This window comes from Anabrus simplex, chromosome 5 (assembly GCF_040414725.1).
Source record: "Anabrus simplex isolate iqAnaSimp1 chromosome 5, ASM4041472v1, whole genome shotgun sequence".
NCBI classification, from domain to species: Eukaryota; Metazoa; Arthropoda; class Insecta; order Orthoptera; family Tettigoniidae; genus Anabrus; species Anabrus simplex.
Genome location: NC_090269.1, coordinates 260,314,294 through 260,339,826, shown reverse-complemented (window position 1 = coordinate 260,339,826; position 25,533 = coordinate 260,314,294). Strand labels below are relative to the sequence as shown.

The 25,533-nt window shown below is 42.4% G+C and overlaps 1 protein-coding gene and 2 non-coding genes across 3 annotated transcripts in view; all 3 read right to left on the bottom strand.

Annotated features, from left to right (window-relative positions):
- Window positions 1-25,533, bottom strand: part of LOC136874483 (gonadotropin-releasing hormone receptor-like) — a 591,078-nt gene that overhangs the window by 12,164 nt on the left and 553,381 nt on the right. The window contains exon 2 of the mRNA XM_068227816.1: window positions 9,918-10,101. Within this exon, the coding sequence (XP_068083917.1) occupies window positions 9,918-10,101 (184 nt within the window). The remainder of the gene's footprint in view (window positions 1-9,917; window positions 10,102-25,533) is intronic.
- LOC136875142 (5.8S ribosomal RNA) lies at window positions 14,515-14,669 on the bottom strand. The gene has a single exon (XR_010860392.2). It is a non-coding gene; the product is annotated as a 5.8S ribosomal RNA (ribosomal RNA).
- On the bottom strand, window positions 15,069-16,987 carry LOC136875173 (small subunit ribosomal RNA). The gene has a single exon (XR_010860412.2). It is a non-coding gene; the product is annotated as a small subunit ribosomal RNA (ribosomal RNA).

Here is a 25,533-nt window from a genome sequence, read left to right as displayed (position 1 = left end):
CGCCGCTACTGTTTGTAGACACGCCAAAGATGCAGAAAAGTAAATTTAATAACTTATTAATTTATAAACGTGTAGACATTCCACTCGATAATGGAGTTGCTTGTATGAAATAAAAATTAATACTGTTCGGTAAAATACGTGTGTAGGAGGCATTGATCTACGTCTGTTTGGAGCTTCGGCTGCATTCCGACCAGGTTGTCCAGATTAAAATAATGTCTGTGTATTTGTCGCTGCTGAACACACTATCCATTGCCGATATGCTGACAGCAAGTATAGTGCGGCTGTACCATACACCAGCCTAGAAATATGCGGTGGAAAACGATGTTTACGATTGCAAGGGGTGCATTAGACCTGGAACGCTGAATAACATGCGAGCGACAGGCTGTTTCTTATCTCTTCATATTCTGACGTAACTTACCCGCTGGTAGTAGTGCGCCTGTGAAAATCGGTTGGTAGACATCCCATTCATCAGTTTTGCATGCGGAACATTTGTAAGTAGAAAGTACGGCGTTCTTGAGCCACCTGGGTATATCACCTCTCTGAGATGTACTGAGTCGTGAGGACTGATGGGAGTGAACGTGTTTTGAAATTAAGAAATACAATCAAGATTGTGTTTGTTCTCGTCTTTTGAAAATTCACGTTAAAAATGCCAAAGGCGAAAGTGTTCCGAAAAGTGATCAACGTAATATGAAATTGGAATAATTTGGTTTATTCTTATACTGTATCAGTTGGTCAAAAGGAGGACGAGCCAAGTTCTGTTTATCTCCTCTGATGCAGCGTCACAATGTACCACGCTTACACAAAAGGGCTTAATTCGGTTTCTAGTTGTGAGATTTGCCAAGCTTGTAAATCTGAAGACAAAGACAACTCCTGTGAAGCGGAACAGTCCACATCCACAATTCATACTAGCTGAAAGGGCGTATTATGCAACGGGCTTTCTAGTAGGCTGTTTCGAGACACAGCGCGGTACCGTGATATAAGACCAAGTATATAATAATAATAATAATAATAATAATAATAATAATAATAATAATAATAATAATAATAATAATAATAATAATAATAATAATAATAATAATAATAATAATAATAATAATAATAACACATTCCTGTGGTTTGTTAACATTCCAGATTGTAACCTCACTGAGATGCTGTAAGTACTCATGGAGTCAGTGTTGAAAATACGTATAACAATGATTGATCTCGAACGAAGTAGATACATTGCCTTGTAAAGATTGAATCTAAACCATGTGCAAGGACCTATAGATGATCACGTCGTAAAGGATGATAATGGTTGTAAGGAAGGGAGTGTGATTTGCAGATACTCAAGAGAAATACGCATGCATAATTTTAAAAATTAACTCATTATCTTATTTATCACACATTTTCCTTCAATTTGCTCGCATTTATACAAGCGACTTTAGTCTAGATGAAAAATGTAAATAGCACAGAGACTTCGTAGAGGAGCTCTGAAAAAAACCAGTGGAAGGCTGGGGATGTGATATTTCGATAGGATAAAATGGATATTCGCCTTTGCTGGCGAGATGTAGTGTTTACAGTGCACTGTCTTCTGGTATGGGCTAGAATAAATTTGTTACTTTCATTGACCTGTCTCAGTCTCATTCATGGCTTTGACAATATGAAAGTGACTGAGGTATGAGCGATGCTAGTAATACCATTCCTTATGCAGCCAATCACTGTTATGAATGGTGTGAAAATATCGCTCATAGGATCGGTTGGTTAGGCTTGGCAGACTGATATGTAACAGCAACTTCTGGCTCGGCGAGGAAAACAACGGGAAACTACCTCACTCCTCATTTCCCTAGTACGCCTCTTCAGTGACGCCTAGGCTATTCATGATAGCTGTTGGCCGAGCTGTGGAGTATCAAACCAGCCTTCGGACTGAATACCCAACATACATACAAAATTGACATAATTAACGAGTCGTTATATGATTACTATGTTGAAGTACAAAGAAGAAACGTGTCTTAATTTTAAGAGAATTCAGATTATAGAATATTATCCAACATGTAGGATATTTAAAATAATAGACGTCATGATTCAGAACTATAATGAGTTTGTTGCAATAAGTCAATATACAGTATAACATAGAAAGAGCTTCCAAAAGTTACAATATACAGTGATTTGATAACACAAAGATACAACCACGAAACACATTAAATTAATAATAGTAATAATAATAATAATAATAGTAATAATAATAATAATAATAATAATAATAATAATAATAATAATAATAATAATAATAATAATAATAATAATCAAAAAACCAAAGAGAAGACGATGCCTAAATACAATTGTAGGTTATTGAGATTGAAATGAACCGTGTTTATTCTTCACAGTTGTTGCAGAGCAACCACCATGAAGTATTGAATAAAATAAATAAAAACGAAGGCGAATGAAAATACGACAAAAATTATATAAAACCAAATGTAACGGTGAGACACCTTTCGGGGTCCTGTAGTCCTTATCGTAAACATCGGACTGTCAGGACACGTACACACTCCAAAATGGCGAATCACGAAGAGGACTTCTGTACAACACTAACTTGTGCGGTACTGTTAATTGAGGGAAAATTAAGGCATATGCAGTAAAACACCATTGAGGACTATAATAATATTGACAAACGAACTTAAAATTAATAGAGTATTGTATTTATGTATGTAGGATGCATGTATGTATGTTTATTTGTTTGTTTGTTTGTTTGTTTGTTTGTTTGTTTGTTTGTTTGTTTGTTCGTTGGGTACTCAGCCCGAAGGCTGGTTGGACCCTCAGCAGATCCAGCATAAGCTGGAAAAGATAGCCTAGGCGTCAATGAAGGGGTATAGTAGGGAAATGAGGAATGAAGTAGTTTCCCGTTGCTTTACTCACCAATACATAAGGTTCTGATATATCAGTCTACCTAACCCACTGAAATGCATACAGTAACCCTGTTACTCTGTAACCCTGTGAGCTACACTTTCACAACGGATTCTACCCCCTTGATCAATGGTCATCGTAATAGCCATCGGTTCGGTCAAATCACAGTGATGCGAACTTAGAACTGACCGGTCGAAGAGGGACTGACTCAATGAGGCAAAGGATCTCAACGGCCCTGTCATACCACCGTTCAAGAGGACGACCATTATGTGCGCATCGCAGTAATGAACTGCAAAGCCACCATCACAAACAAGAATTTGGATGCGATGAATACCAACCGATCTCCGCACTCCCACTTTGGCATCGTATATATCATTGGAGTATTTTCTCAATACAGCCATTACTTCGCATATATTTGACTCGACATCACAACCGTTTGGGGCTGAAATGGTGCCTAGAACGTCGTGCGAAAGAGGGACACGCGACATGAGCTTGACACCAATGAGGATAGAGTGATTAGCTATATGCTGGCCGCCTTTGTCCCCAGGAATTAATCTCAGCTAGGATGAATGGAGCTCACGCCCATATGCCTCTATAGAAGAGAAAGTCTCAATTCTAAATATTTCAACGAGAAGGGGAAACGAACAAAAAGTCCTAGGTGAATCCAGCACGCCTTTACCGCTTAAGGATTGGCAGAGCCAAGAAAAAGAAACTGAAGACCAATTGAAAGACAAGAGTTTGAAAGAGCTGGAATATATTACATAGAAGTGATCTCTCATAAATCTTAAGATTTCGCTGCGTGTTCACGAAAGATAGGTTAATGATCCAACATGGCGCGACTCGAACGAACTCAGAATACAGTAAACAGGGCCTGGCAATGTCGGCACATTAATCTACAGAGCATTCTATGATCGTGAGTGAACTTTCACGGTGGCAAACAGGGTTTGGGAGCGTAAACCTCAAGGTAGCTGGTACGGGCCTCTACTATCCCCCGGACAGGATCATTGATCTACTTTGGTTACGTCCGGGGGATGACAAAAGACTATTGGTCTGCTTTCACCGAATACGGCAGCCCTGTAGCCAGATATAACGTGAGTTCTTTAGGAAATATGCCTTCATCCTAGCCGGCCAATAGCAACAGTCTCATTTCGCAGATTTACACAATAAAATGAAAATCCACAGCCTGTTTCCAGTTATTCGACCGGGCCAGGAATGGAATGAATGAAGTCCCCATCTAGCGGCGATGATAGGAATTGTGCCGGCTGCCGAAGCCTGTCCCACTACTCTGGGGCAATGATTAACGAATGGCAGAAGAAATGAAATGATATTGGAGAGTGTTGCTGGAATGATATGTGACAGGAAGAACTGGAGTACCCAGAGAAAAACCTGTCCCGCCTCCACTTTGTCCAGCCAAATCTTACATGGAGTGACCGGGATTTGAACCACGGAACCCAGCGGTGCCGCCTGAACCACGTAGGCTCACTAGATTTACACGGTCTTGGTTTTAATTCTTCTCAATAAGCAAGAAATCACTTCTAGGGTTGGGGAAGGGTCCCTGGCAAGAACAAATGAAGGATCCCTCCTCATCTCGCCGGGCTGAATGGTTCAGATGGTTCAGGCGCTGGTCATCTGCCCCCAACATGGGAGGTTCGAACCTGGCCCAGTCCGGTGGTATTTGAAGGCGTTTAAATACGTCAGCCTCATGTCGGAAGATTTACTGGCACGTAAAATAGCTCCTGTGAACTAAATTTCGGCACGTCGGCGTCTCCAAAAACCGTTACTGGGACGTAAAGCGAATATTATCATTATTATCTCCACATTTCTTCTCTACTTCAAGTATTGCTTTTACTCTTTCCTAAACATACAAGAATAGGCACCCTCCTAACTAACCAAAACGGGATTGAATTATACATTAGAAGAGGAGAAGTGAATATTAAACATTACTCTGCATATTGCACGGTAATGTAGTTACATATCACACAGACCCTAAATGTTCCGTTGTACAATCTGACTGGCTTTCAACTCGTCGTTGACGGGTTACTTTTCATACCATTGCAGCGGGAATGCCATCTAGCGGATGTAAGTGGCAGCCGTAAAGAGAACGAGAGCGAACACATCTCAGTTAATAAGTCAGTGTAATGTTTATGAGCTTAGAACACGTAGGGTACCGCATCTTGTTTTCCTCCGGCTGGCCGATGTTAGGACATACCAGGTCAAGGGAGTCTTTAATTTCAACCTCTCTACATGACTGATTTTCTCGTATGTATTTTTTGGTGGTTTTCATTTCGCTGGCTATCTTAATTATCTCCCTGATCAATATTAACTGATGATCACGTGGTTTTGTAATTCACGAAAATTATCACAACAACGACAACCCCGCAGAACCCACGGGGCGGGGTGGGGGCATGCCTTGTTAAGGGCCCATGACTGATTCTTAATTTAGTAGCTGAAGAGTGCTTTTACATACTGATAAAGCTACAGCACACAACACAGTATTATTTGTATTACTGAGGCTTCTTTCATCAATAGGAGTACGGTAGTTATTTATAAAAGAATGTTGATTACCCTACCTGTTCCAATAATAACCATCCTTTGCTGCCACTCACAACAATCAACAAGGCTTTTGAAATAATTAGCCAGTTCTGAGAACCCAGTAGTGAGCGAAGATGCTATAACAAAGACATCCTCCTTAGCTAAACTCTAAATACTGAAGTTTCGAGCCTGTTTATAACTCTCGGCAGTCAGTGTATCTAAGTAGGTTTACGATGGACGTTTGAGTTTTAAATTATTTGGTCCCAGGAAGGAGATTATTTCTTAATATTGTGACGGTCATCGTGTTTCGGTTACTATATTGGTATATGGATTTCTTGTGTGTGTTACCATAAAGTGTACGTGCATGTTGGGTAATCAGCCCGAAGGCTCGTTTGATCCACCGCACATACGCCAACAGCTGGCATACTTAGCCTAGGCGTCACTGAAGAGGCATGCTAGGGAAATGAGGAGCGAGATAGTTTCCCGTTGCTTTCCTCACCGAGGCAGAAATTGCTCTTACATATCAGTCTGACAAGCCCACTGAAATGCATGCACCATCTGACCCTATGAGCAATATTTTCACACCATTCATAACAGGGACTGGCTTCATAAGGAATGGTATTATTAGCATCGCTCATATCTTGGTCACTTCAATGTTTCTAAAGCTAAGAATGAGACTGAGAGAGGTCAATGAATGTAAGAAATTTATTCTAGCCCATACCAGAAGACATAGTGCACTGTAAACACTACATCTCGCCAGTAAAGGCACACCGTATAAGTGTAATATTTTAATTCCTTCGGATTGGAAAACTAAGTTATGTAATTATTATTATTATTATCATCATCGTTGCGTCGTTGTTGCTCATTGTAATAATATGCAACCCTGTACTGCGAAATAAACTTGTAACTTTCCTTATCAGGAAACGAGGGGCCCATATTTAATTATTGCGGGGGGGGGGGGCTTCTTAGCGCCGCCACTGCTGACAAAGGAAACTCGGGTAGCGGAAGTAAGGTAAGGGGTGGTACTATACAATTTATTAATCACAGAAGGGTTAAGAAAGGAAGTTTCTTCGTTTGTATATGCCCAGCTGAGTGGCTCAGACGGTTGAGGCGTTGGCCTTTTGACCCCAACTTGGCAGGTTCGATCCTGGTTCAGTCCGGTGGTATTTGAAGGTGCTCAAATATGTCAGCCTCGTATCGGTAGATATACTGGCACGTAAAAGGAATACTGCGGGTCTAAATTCCGGCACCTCGGCGTCTCCGAAAACAGTAAAAATAGTTAGTGGACGTAAAGCATATAACATTATTATTATTATTATTATTATTATTATTATTATTATTATTATTATTATTATTATTATTATTATTATTCATTTGCACATGTTTCTTAGTTATTATTAACAAACTTTAGTATTTGTAAAGAAATTAATATGGAGCCCTTGGTTTCAGTATGAATTATTTGGAGGTACTGATACGATTGTTTCTTATAAGGTTTGTGATGAACTGAGCTTATGTAATCCCCCTCATGGCACTACAACCTTGAAGGGCCTTGGCCTACCAAGCGACCGCTGCTCAGCCTAAAGGCCTGTAGATTACGAGGTGTCGTGTGGTCAGCACGACGAATCCTCTCGGCCGTTATTCTTGGATTTCTAGACGGGGGGCGCTATCTCACCGCCAGCCTCAGGTCCAGGTAAAAGTCCCTGACCTGTACGGGAATCGAACCCGGGGCCTCCAGGTAATTATGTAATTTCAGTGATCTAGTAATCTTCTTTAGTCCTAATTTTAAAAGTTCGCCCTGTCTGATCGACGTAATCGGAGTTGCAGTCACCTTACTCTAATTTCTATACACTACTTTTTTCTCTACTGATGGTATTCTTATGTTTGAGAAATAATATTTACATTTAAACACTACTGAATAAACCTGCTTTTATATGAGAGTTCCTAGTTCTTTAGGATCTCGGCCGTAACATGGCAGAACTCTCCACATTTTCTTCTCATGATAACGTATTGAGTACACCGACATCATATTAATTTCTATTTTTTGAGTTACTAATTTGTTAATGAGTTTCGTCTTGAAGCCGTTGTTAAAATCAATTTCTTTAATGATCAGGAATTATTTACCTGATTGATTTTGGGGTACAGAAAGAAGTCTATGGATCATGCTAGGAAACGTAGCTAGCTTGTATTGGAAAGGGTGGGATGAATTATATGGAATTATTAAATCTGTAGAAGTGGGTTTCCTGTAGATGCTAAAGGTGTAGAGATTTTGTGAGTGATCAACATTTAAATCAAGAAAATTTAGTTTGAAATTACTATCAGTTTTCAGAGTAAACTGTGAGAAGGAGTGAAAGGAATTTAGTAACAGACGTAGTTTCCCAAGTTAGCGGTTGGTAGCTTTACACAAGCAGATTATATCATCACTTTAACGAAACCGATAAAAAATACATTTAATGGAATGTTCGCATACTCATAAATGCACACCAAACTTGGTTAACATGCGTGGCATTTTCGTAAAAGTAGGGAACATTCAAGTAAATACAAGTTTCTGGTCATATTAGTTAACTATGTTTTAGATTTGTGCGTACTCTCCCCATTGCTATTGTCACCTCACACGAGTGTGTTGTTCCCTGACGGAATCGCAATATGGCGTTCATGCGAGTGGTCCTGTTAGTTTGTGGAACTAAACCTACTATCGTGTGCCAGGGTGTAATACTGTCTCTTAAGGGACATTTGGGGACAAGATTATGAATTGGGATAGGTTCTGCGCATGCACGTTTGAGAGTTACAGTAAGTAGTGCAGGAAACCTCCATTCAGTCGCATGAACTTTCACCACCACTGACTAACGTCAGGGTGCAGCACTTCCTAGAGACCCTAATTACTCACTCATCCCCAGTAAGGTGTAGTTCTCGCACTTACTAAACCAGACAAATTGAGTGAAATGAGTGAAAGGTGTCTTACGATGCGAAACCTTTGCCACCCCGCTACTTGTTCACAGACTCGTCTCCTCCGTATCCGGCAATATATGAATTTGCCAGCAGAAAGGACTGCAGGATGGACCAAATTCATTCCGTTCAGCTGTCGGTCCATTGGTACCAATTGAAGGTACCATGGATGTCTTCAAGTACTGTGACATCCTTAAAGAAGGCATGTTGCCCCACGCTAAAAAGACAATGGGCCAAAATTGGACATTTCAACTGGAGAATGATCCCAAGCACAACTGTCATCACGTCAAAGACTTTCTCAAGAAGGTTTAGATTAGGGTGCTTGAGTCGCCGAGTTAGAGACCAGATTTAAATCCGATGGAGCATTTGTGGGAAGAAGTGGACCGGTAGAAACATCCCGACACCATCACGTTACCACCGCCATGTTTTACAGTGGGTGCTTGGTACCGGACGTTGTTCCTTTCGTTTACAAGTTTGCGCAGATATCGAATTCCATCGAAAGAAAACCACTGTCGGCTGTTCCAGTCTTTATGCGATGTGGCAATGGTAAGACTTGCCTTCGTATTCTTTGGAGATATGAACGGCCTTTTGCTGGACCTTTTGGAAATTGGACTGGCTGAGAATCGATTTTACGCTACTGTTGGACATTTTGACTTTGTGGTATTGACGAAGCTCCTTGATTATGTCCACAGCAGTCCTCGGATCAGCATTTTACAATCTTTGAATTATATTTTTGACTCGGAGCTTGATTTTCCTGGGTCTACCCGCTCTCTATTTGTTGTCCGTGGTACCTGTTGACTGTTTCTTTTTCCACCAAATGTTTACTATTTGTCTGGAGAGACTCAAATCTTTTGCCACCTGTGCCTCTAATTTGCCCCGCTGTAGGGCATTCTTTAGGTCTGCTGAATTTTTCTTTGCCTTTGGCATGGTGGTAGCTGTCTGAATAAACAAAACAAAATAAAACTAAATGTAAACTGTACGGGTCAACAAGCAGTGTCAAAAATAATTTTTGACTAATCAAACTACGATTTTTCCTTCCGTACTCACAACAGTTGTGCCTAGCTCCGATCCGAGTGTTCACCCGTCTGCATCTGACTGAAGATTGTGCATGGGCAACGAGTTGCGTGCTCAACGCGCGCTGTAGGTGTTAAAATGTGTTTGTCAAAATACTTATTGTCGCTACTGTAACTTCCTTCCGCTACCCGAGTTTCAGTGCCTTGTGTTGACGACAAAAAGTTCACTCTCTCGAAGATAGGTTTCATTTTTCAAAATGGTATGATTTTGTTATTTTAATGTACGTTAGTATGGAGATTAGATACTTTAATGGAGCCTGTAATTATCTAACAGAAACTTAACATGTTTTCTGTTGTATTTGTAGGCTGAGGATGACTTCCAATAAAATCGAAATTTTAAGTCTCTGAGTTGGATTTAGTTGTGGTAAAAATTACACCTAAATCTTGCCATAATGAATAAATACCACGGCATCTCTGTTACAAACATTAAATGTACATAAAATTATTTATTTAGTTTAGTATTAAGCATTTTTAGACATATGAACTCACGGGCTATGGTGGTGATGGTGCACACATATGTAGAGACCAGGATGGCCAGTGGCAGTAAAAACATGCACACCAGGCTGAAGGTGGTGTACAGCTGCTCCTGCCAAGCTTCAGTGTAGAAACCATACGTGACACACTGGTAGAACTCTTCGTAGAAGGGTCCCTTCTCCAGGTGGAAGATCACCAACTGGAACAATCACCAGTATAATGAGAGGTGCAACAGATGATACATGTTGTGTAATGTTGCTTTATTAATTCATAAACATGATGGTCCCTGGAAAACAGGAACATGAAACGTTGCCATGTACGTAGTAGTGGCGATTATTATTTTATCCCTTTGACGCCCAGCGTAACATACCTGTCACACTCATCAGTAGATTAGAGGAGGCCCACGCTCCAGGATCGTTAGAAAATATGGAGGAAAGATTTTAACTTCACTTTCACTTTTAAGTGATTCACGTCTATGTCTTGATGCAAGTCAAGTTGGATATGAAAAAAGAACAGATGCAGCTGAAAGCGTTTTAGACGCAAATACGTTTTATGTGGTCTGGTGCAATAAAATGTTACGATATATTTTAAGTTTCATTTACTTAGATACTGGCTTAGCACCAGTTACAAATCACAGGCTTATGTTATAAGAACATATGGCAAAGTTTCCACGGTAACAATTCGCATACGTAATTAAGTCCGAGAGTGGTCATGTACTCGACCGCCGAAAATAAATTGAAACTATTCTTCATGGGTGAATGCAAGCAAGTCTTTCGTTTTGAAGGAATCGAAATTGAAATCTCCACACGGAATGATGGGCATGTTGGTGTTGGATCCGTCCTCGCACTCGGTCAAATAGACTGCACACGGCAGAAGCGCCTGCGTAAAATTATTTTGAGTCTTGAAGGAAATTCCCAGATGAACCTAAGTCGATGCTAAGAAAAGTCTGAAATAGGAAGGAGAGTAACTTCAAGTATGCATATGCCACTGACGAGTGAATTTGTTCTCCTAAAGCGACTGTTGATGGACACAGTCAGAGATCTGCACACTATGTTGCTCTGTAGGTTTTGATACATAGCCTCTCCGCCGGCAACATTTGTTTACAATTTGTTTTACGTCGCACCGACACACATAGTATAGAAAAGGCCTAGGAGTAGGAAGGAAGTGGCCGTGGCCTTAATTAAGGTACAGCCCCAGCATTCGCTGGTGTGAAAATGGGAAACCACGGAAAATCATTCTCAGGGCTTGCAACAATGGGGTTCGAGCCCACTATCTCCAGGATGCAAGCTCACAGCTGCGTGCCCCTGACTGCACGGCCAATTCTCTCAGCGACAACATTTGTCGTTGTGTCGGTTCTCGAATTAGGAAATTATATGCATTCATATCCGACGACTTCTACTTGATCTTCGTTGTCTCTAATCCAAATATCGGTGAGCACTAGGTAGTCACATTCATCGTTATACAGGCCAGGGGTCGGCAATCTTTTCACTATGAAGAGCTATTTAAAAAATGAGGTTCGCCACGGGCGCGCCAAGGAAAATGCCGCTTTTAAAAGCCTAACTTTTCTTTTTCTTACTGAATCCACAAGAAAACAATCGTTAAAAGATCGGTGAACTGTGCTGAAGTGCCTCTCGGCATTGCTTTTCTTGGGAATATATACACGGGCGTTACAAGGTAAACACACGCATTTATCTTCTACATCTACAAAACAGAACTGCTTCTCCCATTCATGATTGTCTGAGTTCTCCGTCTCTTGTTAGTACTCACTCTTTTTTTTTTATCTTGGCTTTCGGTCTTGCGACTATGCAGCCACCATAAACATATACATGAGTAAGACAATGAATGGGATACAGAAGAGAAGCGTATGAGAAACAAATAAGACAGTCATGACTGAAAGAGAAGACACTTAGAAACATATTAAAGAAACATTCAACACTTTCTGATGGTCCGAGAAACGTTCATATGGTTAAATTTGTTTCACGAAGATACTGAACGAGAACTAAATACACTTCACGCTTAAAAGGGGATAATAGCACTGTAACATTGGTAGGGAGTGTGATTCGAAGTTCGTGGACCCTTTTATATAGGCGGTTTTGAGCAACTTGATGGTGTTTACAAGCCAATATTATGTGGTTCTGATCTGCAACACACGACGGATCACAATCACACATGGGAGAGTTCAACACACGGATTCTATGCAAATGGCTGGGGTAACAGCAGTGTCCCAAACGTATGCGGATGATAGATGTAAGGTGGCATCTCTGAAGACGCAAATATTGAAACCAGGGTCTTGTGGGAATTTCTGGTTGGTTGATTGCATAATGTCGTCCTCTTTGAGCCTGTGAATCTGTCCACTTGGCCGAACATTTTAGGACAGATCGTTGACGTATTGATGGAAAGAAGTTCGTATAGGGAAGCTGGAGTCCATTAAACAGACCTTCAGTAATACTCATTTTTGCAAGATGATCGGCCCGTTTATTGTGTTGTATTCCTATGTGTCCTTTTATCCATAAGAAGTGTATCGTGATACTAGCACATCTTGCATATGTTACCATATGTTGGATGTTATAAATGTACGTGGGGGTTTTTATAGACCGCCGTCGATGTTCTAGTCGCTGAAGTGTGCTACGAGAATCGGAAAGAATCAGGATTTTTAGAAAACTTCTGGTTAATTCCATACTGTACAGCTGAACGTATGGCGATCATTTCTGCCATGTTGATGGTTCAAGCAGAGAACGTTGTTCAGTAGCTGAAGTAAGAGGGCAGAAATATGCGTATCCTGTTGCAGTAGATTTCTTGGATCCATCGGTATATATTTGAATGAAATCGGGCCAAACTTGATGTAAGAATTCATCTACCATCCTGTTTATGGAAGGGCTTGAAATGATGAGAAAGGGATCATTCATATGCATGACAAAAGGCAGGTACAGAGATTACTCATTCTTAAAACAGGATTGCTCTGTCCGTCACAACATAAAATACTGTACTCACAATTGCGTACCGGCCAATGTGCTATCGTGAGACAGTCTTGCCAACCTTGTCTCTACCCGATCACTATAGAGCAGAATCACGGCCTTCATGATCATTTTGATAGAACACTATAGACAGTATTACAACGGAGTTTCAAATTGGTTGGCCAATGAGGACTGCTTTACAAATTTAAAATTTAAATAATTAATATTTATGAAAGGAAACTATTACAAAATTGTACAGAATTACACAATATAAGGTGGGCGACAAATCCTTGCCAAAGGGTACCATGGCACCCGCGATCACCGCGTTGCCTACCCCTGATATAGGCGATAGCAATATCCACGATATGTGCACGATGGCTCTAAATATTACAATTTGCAAATCACATACACGAGCTAGCGTCGTCGAAGAACTCACTCGCTCTCACTCTCGGTCTGTTTTTTAATTAGCATATAAAGGCTAAGTTAGGAATAAATTCGTTCGATGAAGCTGTACATATAAACCGGTTTTTGTAGTGAGGCCATGTGAAGTCAATGAAGGAGAAAAAATTGCCTAGAAGAATAATGGACTCGGCCTTGGATGGTAATAAAAATATAGGGAGAATAAGACGATTATGTTTAGACTCGGATTTAACGATTTAATGGTAAGAGGTGTGAAATTACCTGGGGCTACAGAGTTAGTTTGAAATAGAGGATTGTGGAGATATTCAAGTAATTCACAGAGGTTTGCAGACTGAACGCTGAAAGGCATGATGGTCTACAATGAAGTCCCATACACCCCAACTCGATCCAAGATAATTACTCTCCCCAGTTGAGTAGGGATACATCAGTCACCTTGATAAAGAATACCAAAATGCACTCAAGACGTCAGCAACCTGCACATGTGTTGCGCATAATGTTCGTAAAGTGACAATTCTCTCAAACCTGGACGATAACTTCAGGTTTTTGTGCTTTATTTGAGATTTCGACTTCATGGCGAACACTTCGTGCCTACTGTTTGTCTGGTGACTAGATATTAGCAGTTAGCGCTGGCACTGTGTAGAAATGTGTCGTTAAACATCTACAGCAACATGTGTGTGCAAGAAATACTTCCAGTACCGAATTCAACGACATATTCATCAACACACTTTTCGAATTCAAACATCAATAGTGTATCGGATGGCGCTAATGGCTGTTGTACTCGAAGGCCTGGCTTCAGTGCTAGATCTCGCAGCGTACCGATTGCGTAGTTGGAAAGGCCGCTCAACTCCCTAGGAAGTATACACTTCCTGACACAAAACACAAGCAGAATCTCGTACGAAAGAAACAACGTCAAACTCTGAAAACCTCATCCGGTGCTGTGGTGTTTCGCAATAAAATATTTAGTTTCTTACTCCTTAATATACATTTATACAATACACACTTTTTAATGAATATGAGAAGTTTGATTATGTTACCAACATTATAAGCAACTTTTAGGGCAAATTATAGTGAAAGTAATAATTGCAACTCGTTTTAAGAACAGCGGATGTAACCTTTTATTCGTAAAGTGTATCTCCACCGGGGTGAAGCTCTTTTCAGGAGACGCGGCGGCGGCCGTGGCCGCACGAACCGCGACGCTCCCACCCTCCGAACGCAATGTCGCGTTCAGTTTTAGCAACCGACCCTCAGCCAGGCGTGGTCCGGGAACGGAATCCATGGACCGCAATGTGCGTTCGAAATGTCGATGTTCATGTATCCTGCAGTTCACATGTCGACGCGCAATTTGCTGCGTTCTTCATCGACCCACGAGCCGAGTGATCCACTGTTCAGGTTTTTTTTCATTTTTTGATCGTTCTCTCCACGGTGAGTGGAGGAGAAGCAATCATTTTCATGGGTTTCTCGTCACAGAGCTAAGAAGTGTTTCGAGCATGGGCGTGGCGTTCATTTAAAACCTTCCCGCCGGGCCGAAGCCGCGACGGGTATCCTCCACTGAGCGAGGAGGTAGGTACCCAATGCCGAACGTCTGCGTCGTGGGAGACGCGGACCGCTACACTCCCCCTGTCGGCGACGGCCGGGGCCGCCGCTTACACAGTACGAACAGGACTCGCCTGAGCTCGCAACAGAGGGCTCGGCAGGAGTCTCGCTCCTCGAGGGAGCCTCGCCGGAGGAGAGGACCGCGCGGGGCCGTCCGACTCCTCCTTCTCGAAATATTTTTTGTTAAAAACAATTTCAGTAATGATCCTTCCGCAGGTTCACCTACGGAAACCTTGTTACGACTTTTACTTCCTCTAAATAATCAAGTTTGGTCATCTTTCCAGACACATCGGAAACTGCGCGAAGCAGATCCCGCACACCGGTCCGAAGACCTCACTAAATCATTCAATCGGTAGTAGCGACGGGCGGTGTGTACAAAGGGCAGGGACGTAATCAACGCGAGCTTTTGACTCGCGCTTACTGGGAATTCCTCGTTCATGGGGAACAATTGCAAGCCCCAATCCCTAGCTCGAAGGAGGTTCAACGGGTTGCCCGGTCCTTTCGGACTAGGAGGACACGCTGATTCCTTCAGTGTAGCGCGCGTGCGGCCCAGAACATCTAAGGGCATCACAGATCTGTTATTGCTCAATCTCGTGCGGCTAGAAGCCGCCTGTCCCTCTAAGAAGATGTGTTGTCGCCGGTAGCACGAACGGATACCGGATGCGACTATTTAGCAGGCTAGAGTCTCGTTCGTTATCGGAATTAACCAGACAAATCGCTCCACCAACTAAGAACGGCCATGCACCACCACCCACCGAATCAAGAAAGAGCTCTCAATCTGTCAATCCTTCCGGTGTCCGGTCCTGATGAGGTTTCCCGTTTTGAGTCAAATTAAGCCGCAGGCTCCACTCCTGGTGGTGCCCTTCCGTCAATTCCTTTAAGTTTCAGCTTTGCAACCATACTTCCCCCGGAACCCAAAAGCTTTGATTTCCCGGGAGCTGCCCGCCGAGTCATCGGAGGAACTTCGGCGGATCGCTAGCTGGCATCGTTTATGGTTAGAACTAGGGCGGTATCTGATCGCCTTCGAACCTCTAACTTTCGTTCTTGATTAATGAAAACATACTTGGCAAATGCTTTCGCTTCGGTCCGTCTTGCGACGATCCAAGAATTTCACCTCTAACGTCGCAATACGAATGCCCCCGCCTGTCCCTATTAATCATTACCTCGGGTTCCGAAAACCAACAAAATAGAACCGAGGTCCTATTCCATTATTCCATGCACACAGTATTCAGGCGCAGCCGGCCTGCTTTAAGATTTGTTCAAAGTAAACGTGCCGGCCCACCTCGACACTCAATGAAGAGCACCACGGTAGGATTTCATCGGGGTCCGCCTACGGCGCGCAGGAACCGCACGCGGATAACCACGGCGGCCGCGCGCTTTCGACTCGCCACCACCGGCAGGACGTCCCACGAACCATGCCAGTTAGACACCGACGAGCGATGAACCGACAGCGTGGGACACAAATCCAACTACGAGCTTTTTAACCGCAACAACTTCAAATATACGCTATTGGAGCTGGAATTACCGCGGCTGCTGGCACCAGACTTGCCCTCCAATGGATACTCGTTAAAGGATTTAAAGTGTACTCATTCCGATTACGGGGCCTCGGATGAGTCCCGTATCGTTATTTTTCGTCACTACCTCCCCGTGCCGGGAGTGGGTAATTTGCGCGCCTGCTGCCTTCCTTGGATGTGGTAGCCGTTTCTCAGGCTCCCTCTCCGGAATCGAACCCTGATTCCCCGTTACCCGTTACAACCATGGTAGGCGCAGAACCTACCATCGACAGTTGATAAGGCAGACATTTGAAAGATGCGTCGCCGGTACGAGGACCGTGCGATCAACCCAAAGTTATTCAGAGTCACCAAGGCAAACGGACCGGACGAGCCGACCGATTGATTTTGATCTAATAAAAGCGTCCCTTCCACTTCTGGTCGGGACTCTGTTTGCATGTATTAGCTCTAGAATTACCACAGTTATCCAAGTAAAGTGGTACGATCTAAGGAACCATAACTGATTTAATGAGCCATTCGCGGTTTCACCTTAATTTGGCTTGCACTGAGACATGCATGGCTTAATCTTTGAGACAAGCATATGACTACTGGCAGGATCAACCAGGGAGCTGGCTGGCTCGAGAGCCGAAACCGAGCGTCGTAGCCCGCCGCCGACGAGTGCGGCCTGCGGGACACAGACTTGCTTTGCTCCGTTGGCTGACCGATTGGCCGCCAACTAAAATTTCATAGGCCGCCGAGCACGGGCTCTCACCCGGCCGGGCGTGCCTTCACTAGGGATCGGGTCCCTTCACCATCCATCGTCACATCTCCACTTCGACCGCTGCCGAGGTCGGCAGGACCGTACGAGAGGCGTATATAGACCTTCGTGTATTAACTAGCCAAGAAATCGTTGGTAATATGTTCATTCATTACGTTCCTGTTTGTAGTCAGGGGCTTAGATTCTCAGGTCTTGTATGAGAAAACCCTGCACCATCTCCAGTAACGCAAGGACATGAATAACATATGCTTTACTTCCAAACCTCCAGCGATATCAATACTTGGGCCAAGGCAACTCTATCACTCTGGTCAAGGGCGTTAGTTTAATATCTTCCAGCAGGCGTGACTGAATTGGCTCAAATCTTGGCTGTGTCATCATGAATCAGAACTGGGTTCAATCAGACTAGGTAACATATCTGAGAAGGGAAATGGGTTTGAATCCCACCTTTAGTCATAATTGAAGTGGTTTTATCTCCTTTCCCCCTTTAATTCCGGACAAATGACTGGGTGGTACTAAGTGATAGTTACTAGTCACTTCAAAACTGAGAAAGCAATCTTATAGTTATAACTGTGATCAGAAGCAGCAGAATCACCAGTTTTATCTGAACCACGTTGATTTGGCCGGAATTCGTTCCATGCCCGCCTTCTTGAGAAGCTAGTGACTTTACCACTCGGCTATCCCGCCAGAACGCGCATTTTCTAACTAATTCTAGACCCAGTAACTTATTAATACCTGTACCAATGCACGTACAAAAACGATGCAGGTTATAAGACAAAACATGTAAGCTGCTTACCCTCAATATCCACAGGAATCGATTTCGTGGCCCTATGAACAGAAGGCTGTGATGCTGACCATTCATCAGTTGATTTGAACCTACAGTAAGTTCATGAATTTCATACCAGCCAAGATAGCCAATTTTTTTAATAGGGGGATAAAATAATCTTAGCACACCAGTGGTACTGTATGTGCACTCAGCGATGAAACTGACGCAATTATACAAAGACTTCCACTTTCGTTGTTACACAGCGGCACAACGGAGATATTGTAAATAATTGGCAGGCTGTCCGGATGGTGCCACTTCAGTAGGTCTGCAATCCGCTTGTTGAGACCGTTAGACAATAGTAATGATGATAACTATGACGATGATGATGATAATAATAATAATAATAATAATAATAATAATATTATTATTATTATTATTATTATTATTATTATTATTATTATTATTATTATTATTATTATTATTATTATTATACCTTAGACTTTCGCGGACGGCGTTTCAGTGAATATGAAAGAAATTTTCTGAGCTGCTCGACTAAGCGTTATGTTCCGAGCTGTTAGTGGAGGGATGGCGTGGAATGACATTATTAGACGAATAACCTTGAATGGAGTTTAAAAAAGTAGGATATTGCTAGGATTCTAGAGGATTTATTTGCTGTTGGTTTTACGTCGCACCGACTCAGATAAGTCTTATGGCGACGATGGGATAGGAGAGGAAGGAAGCAGCCGTGGCCTTAATTAAGGTACAGCCCCAGCATTTGCCTGGTGTGAAAACGGGAAACCACGGAAAACCATCTTCAGCGCTGCCGACAGTGGGAACCGAACCCACTATCTCCCGGATGCAAGGTCACATCTGCACGCTCCTAACCGCACGGCTAACTTGTCCGGTAGAGGAAAAATTGGGTCAAATATTCCTTTATAGGAAAATCCTCCGTGGCTCAGGCGGCAGTGCGTCGGCCTCTTACCGCTGTATTCCGTGGTTTAAATCCCGGTCACTCCATGTGAGATTTATGCTGGGCAAAGCGGAGGCGGACAGGTTTTCCTCCGGGTACTCTGGTTTTCCCTGTCATCTTTAATTCCAGCAACTCTCTCCAATATCATTTAATTTCATCTGTCAATCATTCATAATTGCCCCAGAGGAGTGCGACAGGCCTCGGCAGCCGGCACAATTCGTATCCTCGCCGCAAGGTGGGGACTTCATTCATTCCATTCCTGACACGATCACTGACTGGAATACACGTCGTAAGTTTTCATTTTCATTCCTTTATAGGAAGAGGAATTAGGGATTGTTACACTTTACAAGCTAGATGTTCGATACCTTTCTAAATAACTGACAGGGAATCTGCCCCCTGGCTGTCAGCCCTAACTGCGGATCAGTAGTAAATGAATTGCGAATGGCCAAGAGACTGACTTTTAAAGGAAGTGAACCTTTTAAAAACGTGGGCCCACTTCCAGGTGAAACTTTGGAAGCTAGGAACGCAATTCGACTACGGCATGCAAGTGCAGGATCTTTTAAATAATAATAATAATAATAATAATAATAATAATAATAATAATAATAATAATAATAATAATAATAATAATAATAATAATAATAATTCATACGTACCGAGCAGACGGTGTTTGATGGTCAAAATATAGGAGAGCTTTTTGCATGAAGTGCCAAAGACAACAAGGAAACACCGACAAGAAATAACAGTTTGTCTCCAACAACTCGTCTTCGATTTATAAAATGTTCTCTGTAGACTTATATCGACATTAAATTTCATACTTATGAATATACCCTCTAGCAAATTATCGTTAGGAACGCAATTCGACTACGGTATGCAAGTGCAGGATCTTTTAAATAATTAAACATTAATTACAATCGAGTACCGTGAAGTTTCAATATTAATTAAAGCTGTGCCGTGAGTGCGAAAAGTTTGGGAAGTTCCTGAGTCTCGGTACTTCATCTGTTTAATATTAACTGTTAAGAATCTGGTAGGCCTTCCACTGAATATTTTGCACAGCGTATTGAGGAATTTGATCAGACTTCATTTCAGAACTGTCACATAGGCTATTTTATGTCGCCATGCGTTACGAGGAAAATTTAGTACAGTACTTTATTTCCTGTCCGCCTCTGTGGTGTAGTGGTTAGCGTGATTAGCTGCCACCCCCGAAGGCCCGGGTTCGATTCCCGGCTCTGCCACGAAATTTGAAAAGTGGTACGAGGGCTGGAACGGGGTCCACTCAGCCTCGGGAGGTCAACTGAGTAGAGCCACCTCAGCCATCCTGGAAGTGGTTTTCCGTGGTTTCCCACTTCTCCTCCAGGCGAATGCCGGGATGGTTCCTAACTTAAGGCCACGGCCGCTTCCTTCCCTCTTCCTTGCCTATCCCTTCCAATCTTCCCATCCCTCCACAAGGGCCCTGTTCATCATAGCAGGTGAGGCCGCCTGGGCGAGGTACTGGTCAGACTCCCCAGTTGTATCCCCCGACCAAGAGTCTGAAGCTCCAGGACACTGCCCTTGAGGCGGTAGAGGTGGGATCCCTCGCTAAGTCCGAGGGAAAAACCGAACCTGGAGGGTAAACAGATGATGATGATGATGATGACTTTATTTCCTTATGAAAAATACATCCTCATCGTCGGTGATATTACAAAAGTGGCTTTCATCATCAGCTACTACATATTCATGTAGTGAGGAATGTCCATATCTGAAATGGTGTCATGAGATATCGTGAGGAGAATAATCTCATTTAAAAGTAAACACGTGATCTGTGCGGCCATCTAGGAGTCCAAGAATTAACCAGGTCACCCAGAGCTGCTTAAGGAAATTTTCAGGCACAGAAGCCAGGACCAGGTACAATGCTATCAGACCCAAATGCAGCTATCGATACTAGTCAAAATAGCGCCGCGATCGGTTCTGAACATGTGCGAAACACGACTGTATTCTTGCCTCGAGTTGTAATAAGTCAGTGGTTATTACAGTTCTGTGTTTAAATCTAGTTTATCTACGTTTGAAAACAAGTGCACTATGTCGTATTAGAACGGGTCGTGGGTCGTTAGTGCTGCGTGCCTGGATGCAAATCCAATTACGGAGCTACAGACACCTCAGCATCTAAATTCCCTAAGGCTAAAGTACTACGATAGACGTGGATCAAATGTATCCATCTTGACGATTTTGTAGTGACAGATAATTCATTAGTGTGTATTAAACATTTTTTTTTTGCTAGTTGCTTTACGTCGCACCGACACAGATAGGTCTTATGGCGACGATGGGACAGGGAAGGGCTAGGAGTGAGAAGGAAGCGGTCGTGGCTTTAATTAAGGTACAGCCCCAGCATTTGCCTGGTGTGAAAATGGGAAACCACGGAAAACCATTTTCAGGGCTGCCGACAGTGGGGTTCGAACCTACTATCTCCCGAATACTGGATACTGGCCGCACTTAAGCGACTGCAGTTATCGAGCTCGGTATTAAACATTTTGAAGGTAAATTTATTATTAGAGGACGTTTTTCCTGTAGTTGGTGATGAACTAGTTCCCGGAAAAAGCCTGAACTCAGAGATGATACCTACCCCAGTATTTTTCTCAGTCAACCTTCATTCCAAACTGTGAAGGTCCCTAAAGTTAGGAAAGACTCAGCTGCACGACCAGAATGCCTGTTAATTGGAGATGAACAATATTTCAGAAATTGATGTGCGAAATATGTGATTTCTAGGTTTTATCACTTTAAAAGTAAAGTTATGAAATGAGACACAAAACCGTTCATTTCATTTATGAATGAAGACTATATTCTTCTTATTAAAGTAAAGGACTACCGATATCCCATCAATTACAGTAAGCTTTAATGTTACCGGTGGTTGGGAAGTTAAAGTTTTCTAAAGAATTACGTGTGTCTCTCCAGAAATCTTCATGTGGATCTAGAATCAGAAGCTAAGATCGTGGTCGAAATTTGACAATCTGGTGAGTCATCTTCAGTGTTATAATAATGAGACATTTGGAACTGGCGAAAGGATTCTGTTGTTTATGAACTTTTGGAAAGATGCTATAGATTTAAATAGTTCTGATACAGAAAACGGTGTCCGTCTGTTAGGTCATCAGCCCAGAGGCTGGTTGGATCCTCAAATAGCACCACCAAAGGTTATGCGGTTATAAGGAAACCGCAAAAACCAATGGCAGCACCAAAATGAGGCGTACTAGGCAAGACGAGGAGTGAGGTAGTTTGCCATTGCTTTCCTCACTGGGTCAGAAAGTGCTATTGCAGCACGACTGACCCTATGAGCAGCACCTTTCATAACACTCAGATGCACTAGTCGTGCTCTGAATGTCATTACTCAGCACCACCCATACCCCAGCAGCTTCCATATTGTCACAGCCATGGATGAGACTGGGACTTCGGTGAAAGCTACACTTTACTCTGGCCTGTGCCAATGGATGGATACAAAAGCACTGTATCCATCAAGAAATGTCAGCAGGAAACCAGAAAAGGGTATTCAAATGAAATTATCTCTGGAACAGTTTCTCTCTGAAACAAGTTATATATTTCAAAGAACTCTTGATTTGTGCTGCAACAATGTGTTACTCATTTCCTGGCGCATATCAGTCCACAAGACAGACAAATGGTTCGAATTTGCTACATCATGTTTACCTTAAATAATTTAAAGGTAAAATTGGCCCCGTTATCCCCGGCGAAGGATCTCACACATAAAGCAAATTTCTTCAGAATGAGGATAAAGTGATATCAGTTATGTTAGATGAAATTTATCTTCATTCTAAAATAACGTGCAAGGAGGAAAGGTATTGGGTGTGGCAGACAATGGTGTGGATATAGAAAGTGTAAACAGTTAAATTCAACAACAGTCCCATTAAGTCATTTAACAGGTAGGCCCTTGGGTATATACTTACTTTTTTTTAGGAATAGGCCTACATAGAAATATCTGTGTGTTTATCAAGACAATCTGAACAGTTTTAATAAAACCGTATGCGCAACATTTAGAGATAAGTGTCCATTAATACAATAATATCCACAGCCTGTTTCCAGTCATGCGACCGGGTCAGGAATGGAATCAATGAAACCCCCAACTAGCAGCGAGGATAGGAACTGTGCCAGCTGCCGAAGCCTGTCGCACTCCTCTGGGGCAATGATTAATGACTGACAGATGAAATGATATTGGAGAGTGTTGTTGGAAGTCCGACTCGTTGTCTGAATGGTCAGCGTACTGGCCTTCGGTTCAGGGGATCCCGGGTTCGATTCCAGGCCGGGTCGGGGATTTTAATCGGTTCTGATTTATTTTTCTGGCTCGGGGACTGGGTGTATGTGTCCGTCCCAACACTCTCCTCATCATATTCAGACACAACAAAAACTCGCATTAGTGACTGATTACATCCCTCCATATAGGGCTGGCGTCAGAAAGGGCATCCGGCCGTTAAACAGGGCCAAATCCATATGTGCGACTCAGTTCGCACACGCGACCCCACAGGTGTGGGAAAAAGCGGTAGCAAAAGAAGAAAGAGGAAGAAGTGATGTTGAAAGGAAAGATGACGGGAAAAAACCGGAGTACCCGGAAGAAACCTGTCCCGCCTGCGCTTTGTTCAGCACAGATCTCACATGGAGTGATCGGGATTTGAACCATGGAACCCAGCGGTGGGAGGCCAACGCGCTGCTGCCTGAGGCATGGAGGCTCAGTGTCCATTGATGAATGAATGAATGAATGAATGAATGAATGAATGAATGAATGAATTAATTAATTAATTAATGAACTTCCTCTGAGTAACATATGGTGTTTTATGTGTAAATGTTCTGCTTTTCCTGTTGATGATACATATACTGTATGTTAATATAATAAGCACAAAAACATCGTACTTAGATTCTAGGTTATGCACGTCGAGTTATAAACACGTGTTACATGTTGGTTTATTTTCAGTGTTTCATTATTTCTATTGTAGAAAATATGGTTTGTTTAAATTTGCACACCGTTCTGAAGAGCGCAGCATTTACAGATCGTAAACAAAATGCTGTGATAGTTCAGCCGATACGGCGACCATTCTATTTTGTTTTAAATGGTAAGTTGTTCGTTTAGCTAAGCGCGATAAAAATTTCCAAATAATATTCTTAATTAAATGGATTGGGGCTCGGGTAATCACACTGTCCACTCCAGTCAACTGGCGCGATGTACTAAACGAAAAAGAAGAAAGAGGAAGAAGTGATGTTGAAAGGAAAGATGACAAGAAAAAACCTGACAAACACCATCTTAGCAAACTGCCTTAGGATAGTAGGTTCGGTGTGTTGACGGCATTCACGGCGCAGGCACTATGATCGTCATCATAATCTGAAGCAAGCCAGCCTTCCCTTTCCTATTCGTCTAAGGTTTTTAACTGTGTCCTCATGAGAGGCAACGAACTTCGTCGTGAAAGGCAAAAAAAAAAAAAAAATTAGGAGGTTGTGAGTTCTAAGCGTACTATCCGCAGCACTTCACATGGTATTCGGATGTTATCCCATTTTCGCACAAAGCAAATTTTGGGATGTACCTCAGTTAAGATCATGGCCGCTGCTTTCTCAGTCCAAGCTCTATTCTATCCCAGCTTCACCAGATACTTATCTGTTGGTGCGACACTTAACAAATTGCAAGCAATACTGTCATGTTCATCTCCTAACACTCGAATATACTGTATGTTGGAAATTTTGCAGAATAGGGTATTAATGAGCTTTATGCATGACGGGTTTGTTTTGGTGAAATGAAATGTCGTATGGCTTTTAGTGCCGGGATATCCCAGGACGGGTTCGGCTCGCCAGGTGCAGGTCTTTCTATTTGAATCCCTTAGGCGACCTGCGCGTCGTGATGAGGATGAAATGATGAAGACAACACATACACCCAGCCCTCGTGCCATTGGAATCAACCAATTAAGGTTAAAATCCACGACCCGGCTGGGAATCGAACCCGGGACCCTCTGAACCGTTCAGCCAACGAGTCGGTTTGTTTTGGTTATGGAGCAACAACAGCATGTACATAAACAGGTGACACGCTATGATATCCTTCTCACAGCTAGCTCAAGCTGAGAAGTCGTTGCTTGAACAGGGTTGTGGCCGGCACTTAATACTGTGAACAACAGTACTGACACACACTCCATCTTCTTGCAGGTGATAAGATTGAATTGTGTTCGTGCTTCAGTGAATGAATAAACACTCTTCTCTCCCTGTCACGGATAGCCGCCAACTGTGGAGAGAGCATTCAGTAAATGATAAGTGTTTGGTTGTGAATTGATGAAAAACCTGATCATTCCGCTGTGGATGAAATACTGACTGCCTAAATAAATGAATGGATTGATGGACGGGTGGCTAGGTGCATGAATGAATGAATGAACGTTCTCGTTCAATTCACCCGCACTTTAATAATTAAATTAAGGAAAAATATATTGATACGACATTACAACAATTAGTATAATTTGTTTACTGCATTTAATATTGTAACGTACTAGTAATCGTTATTGTAGGACAGGCATGTCTCTTATCCTTCTACTCCCTTATTCTCCTTAATGTTTATTTTATCTGTTCTTATTTCCTTTTGCCAATATATTTTAAAAATTCAAAAAGCTATTTTTTCGGTATAATCCACTCTTTATTTAATAGTTTAAGAATTGT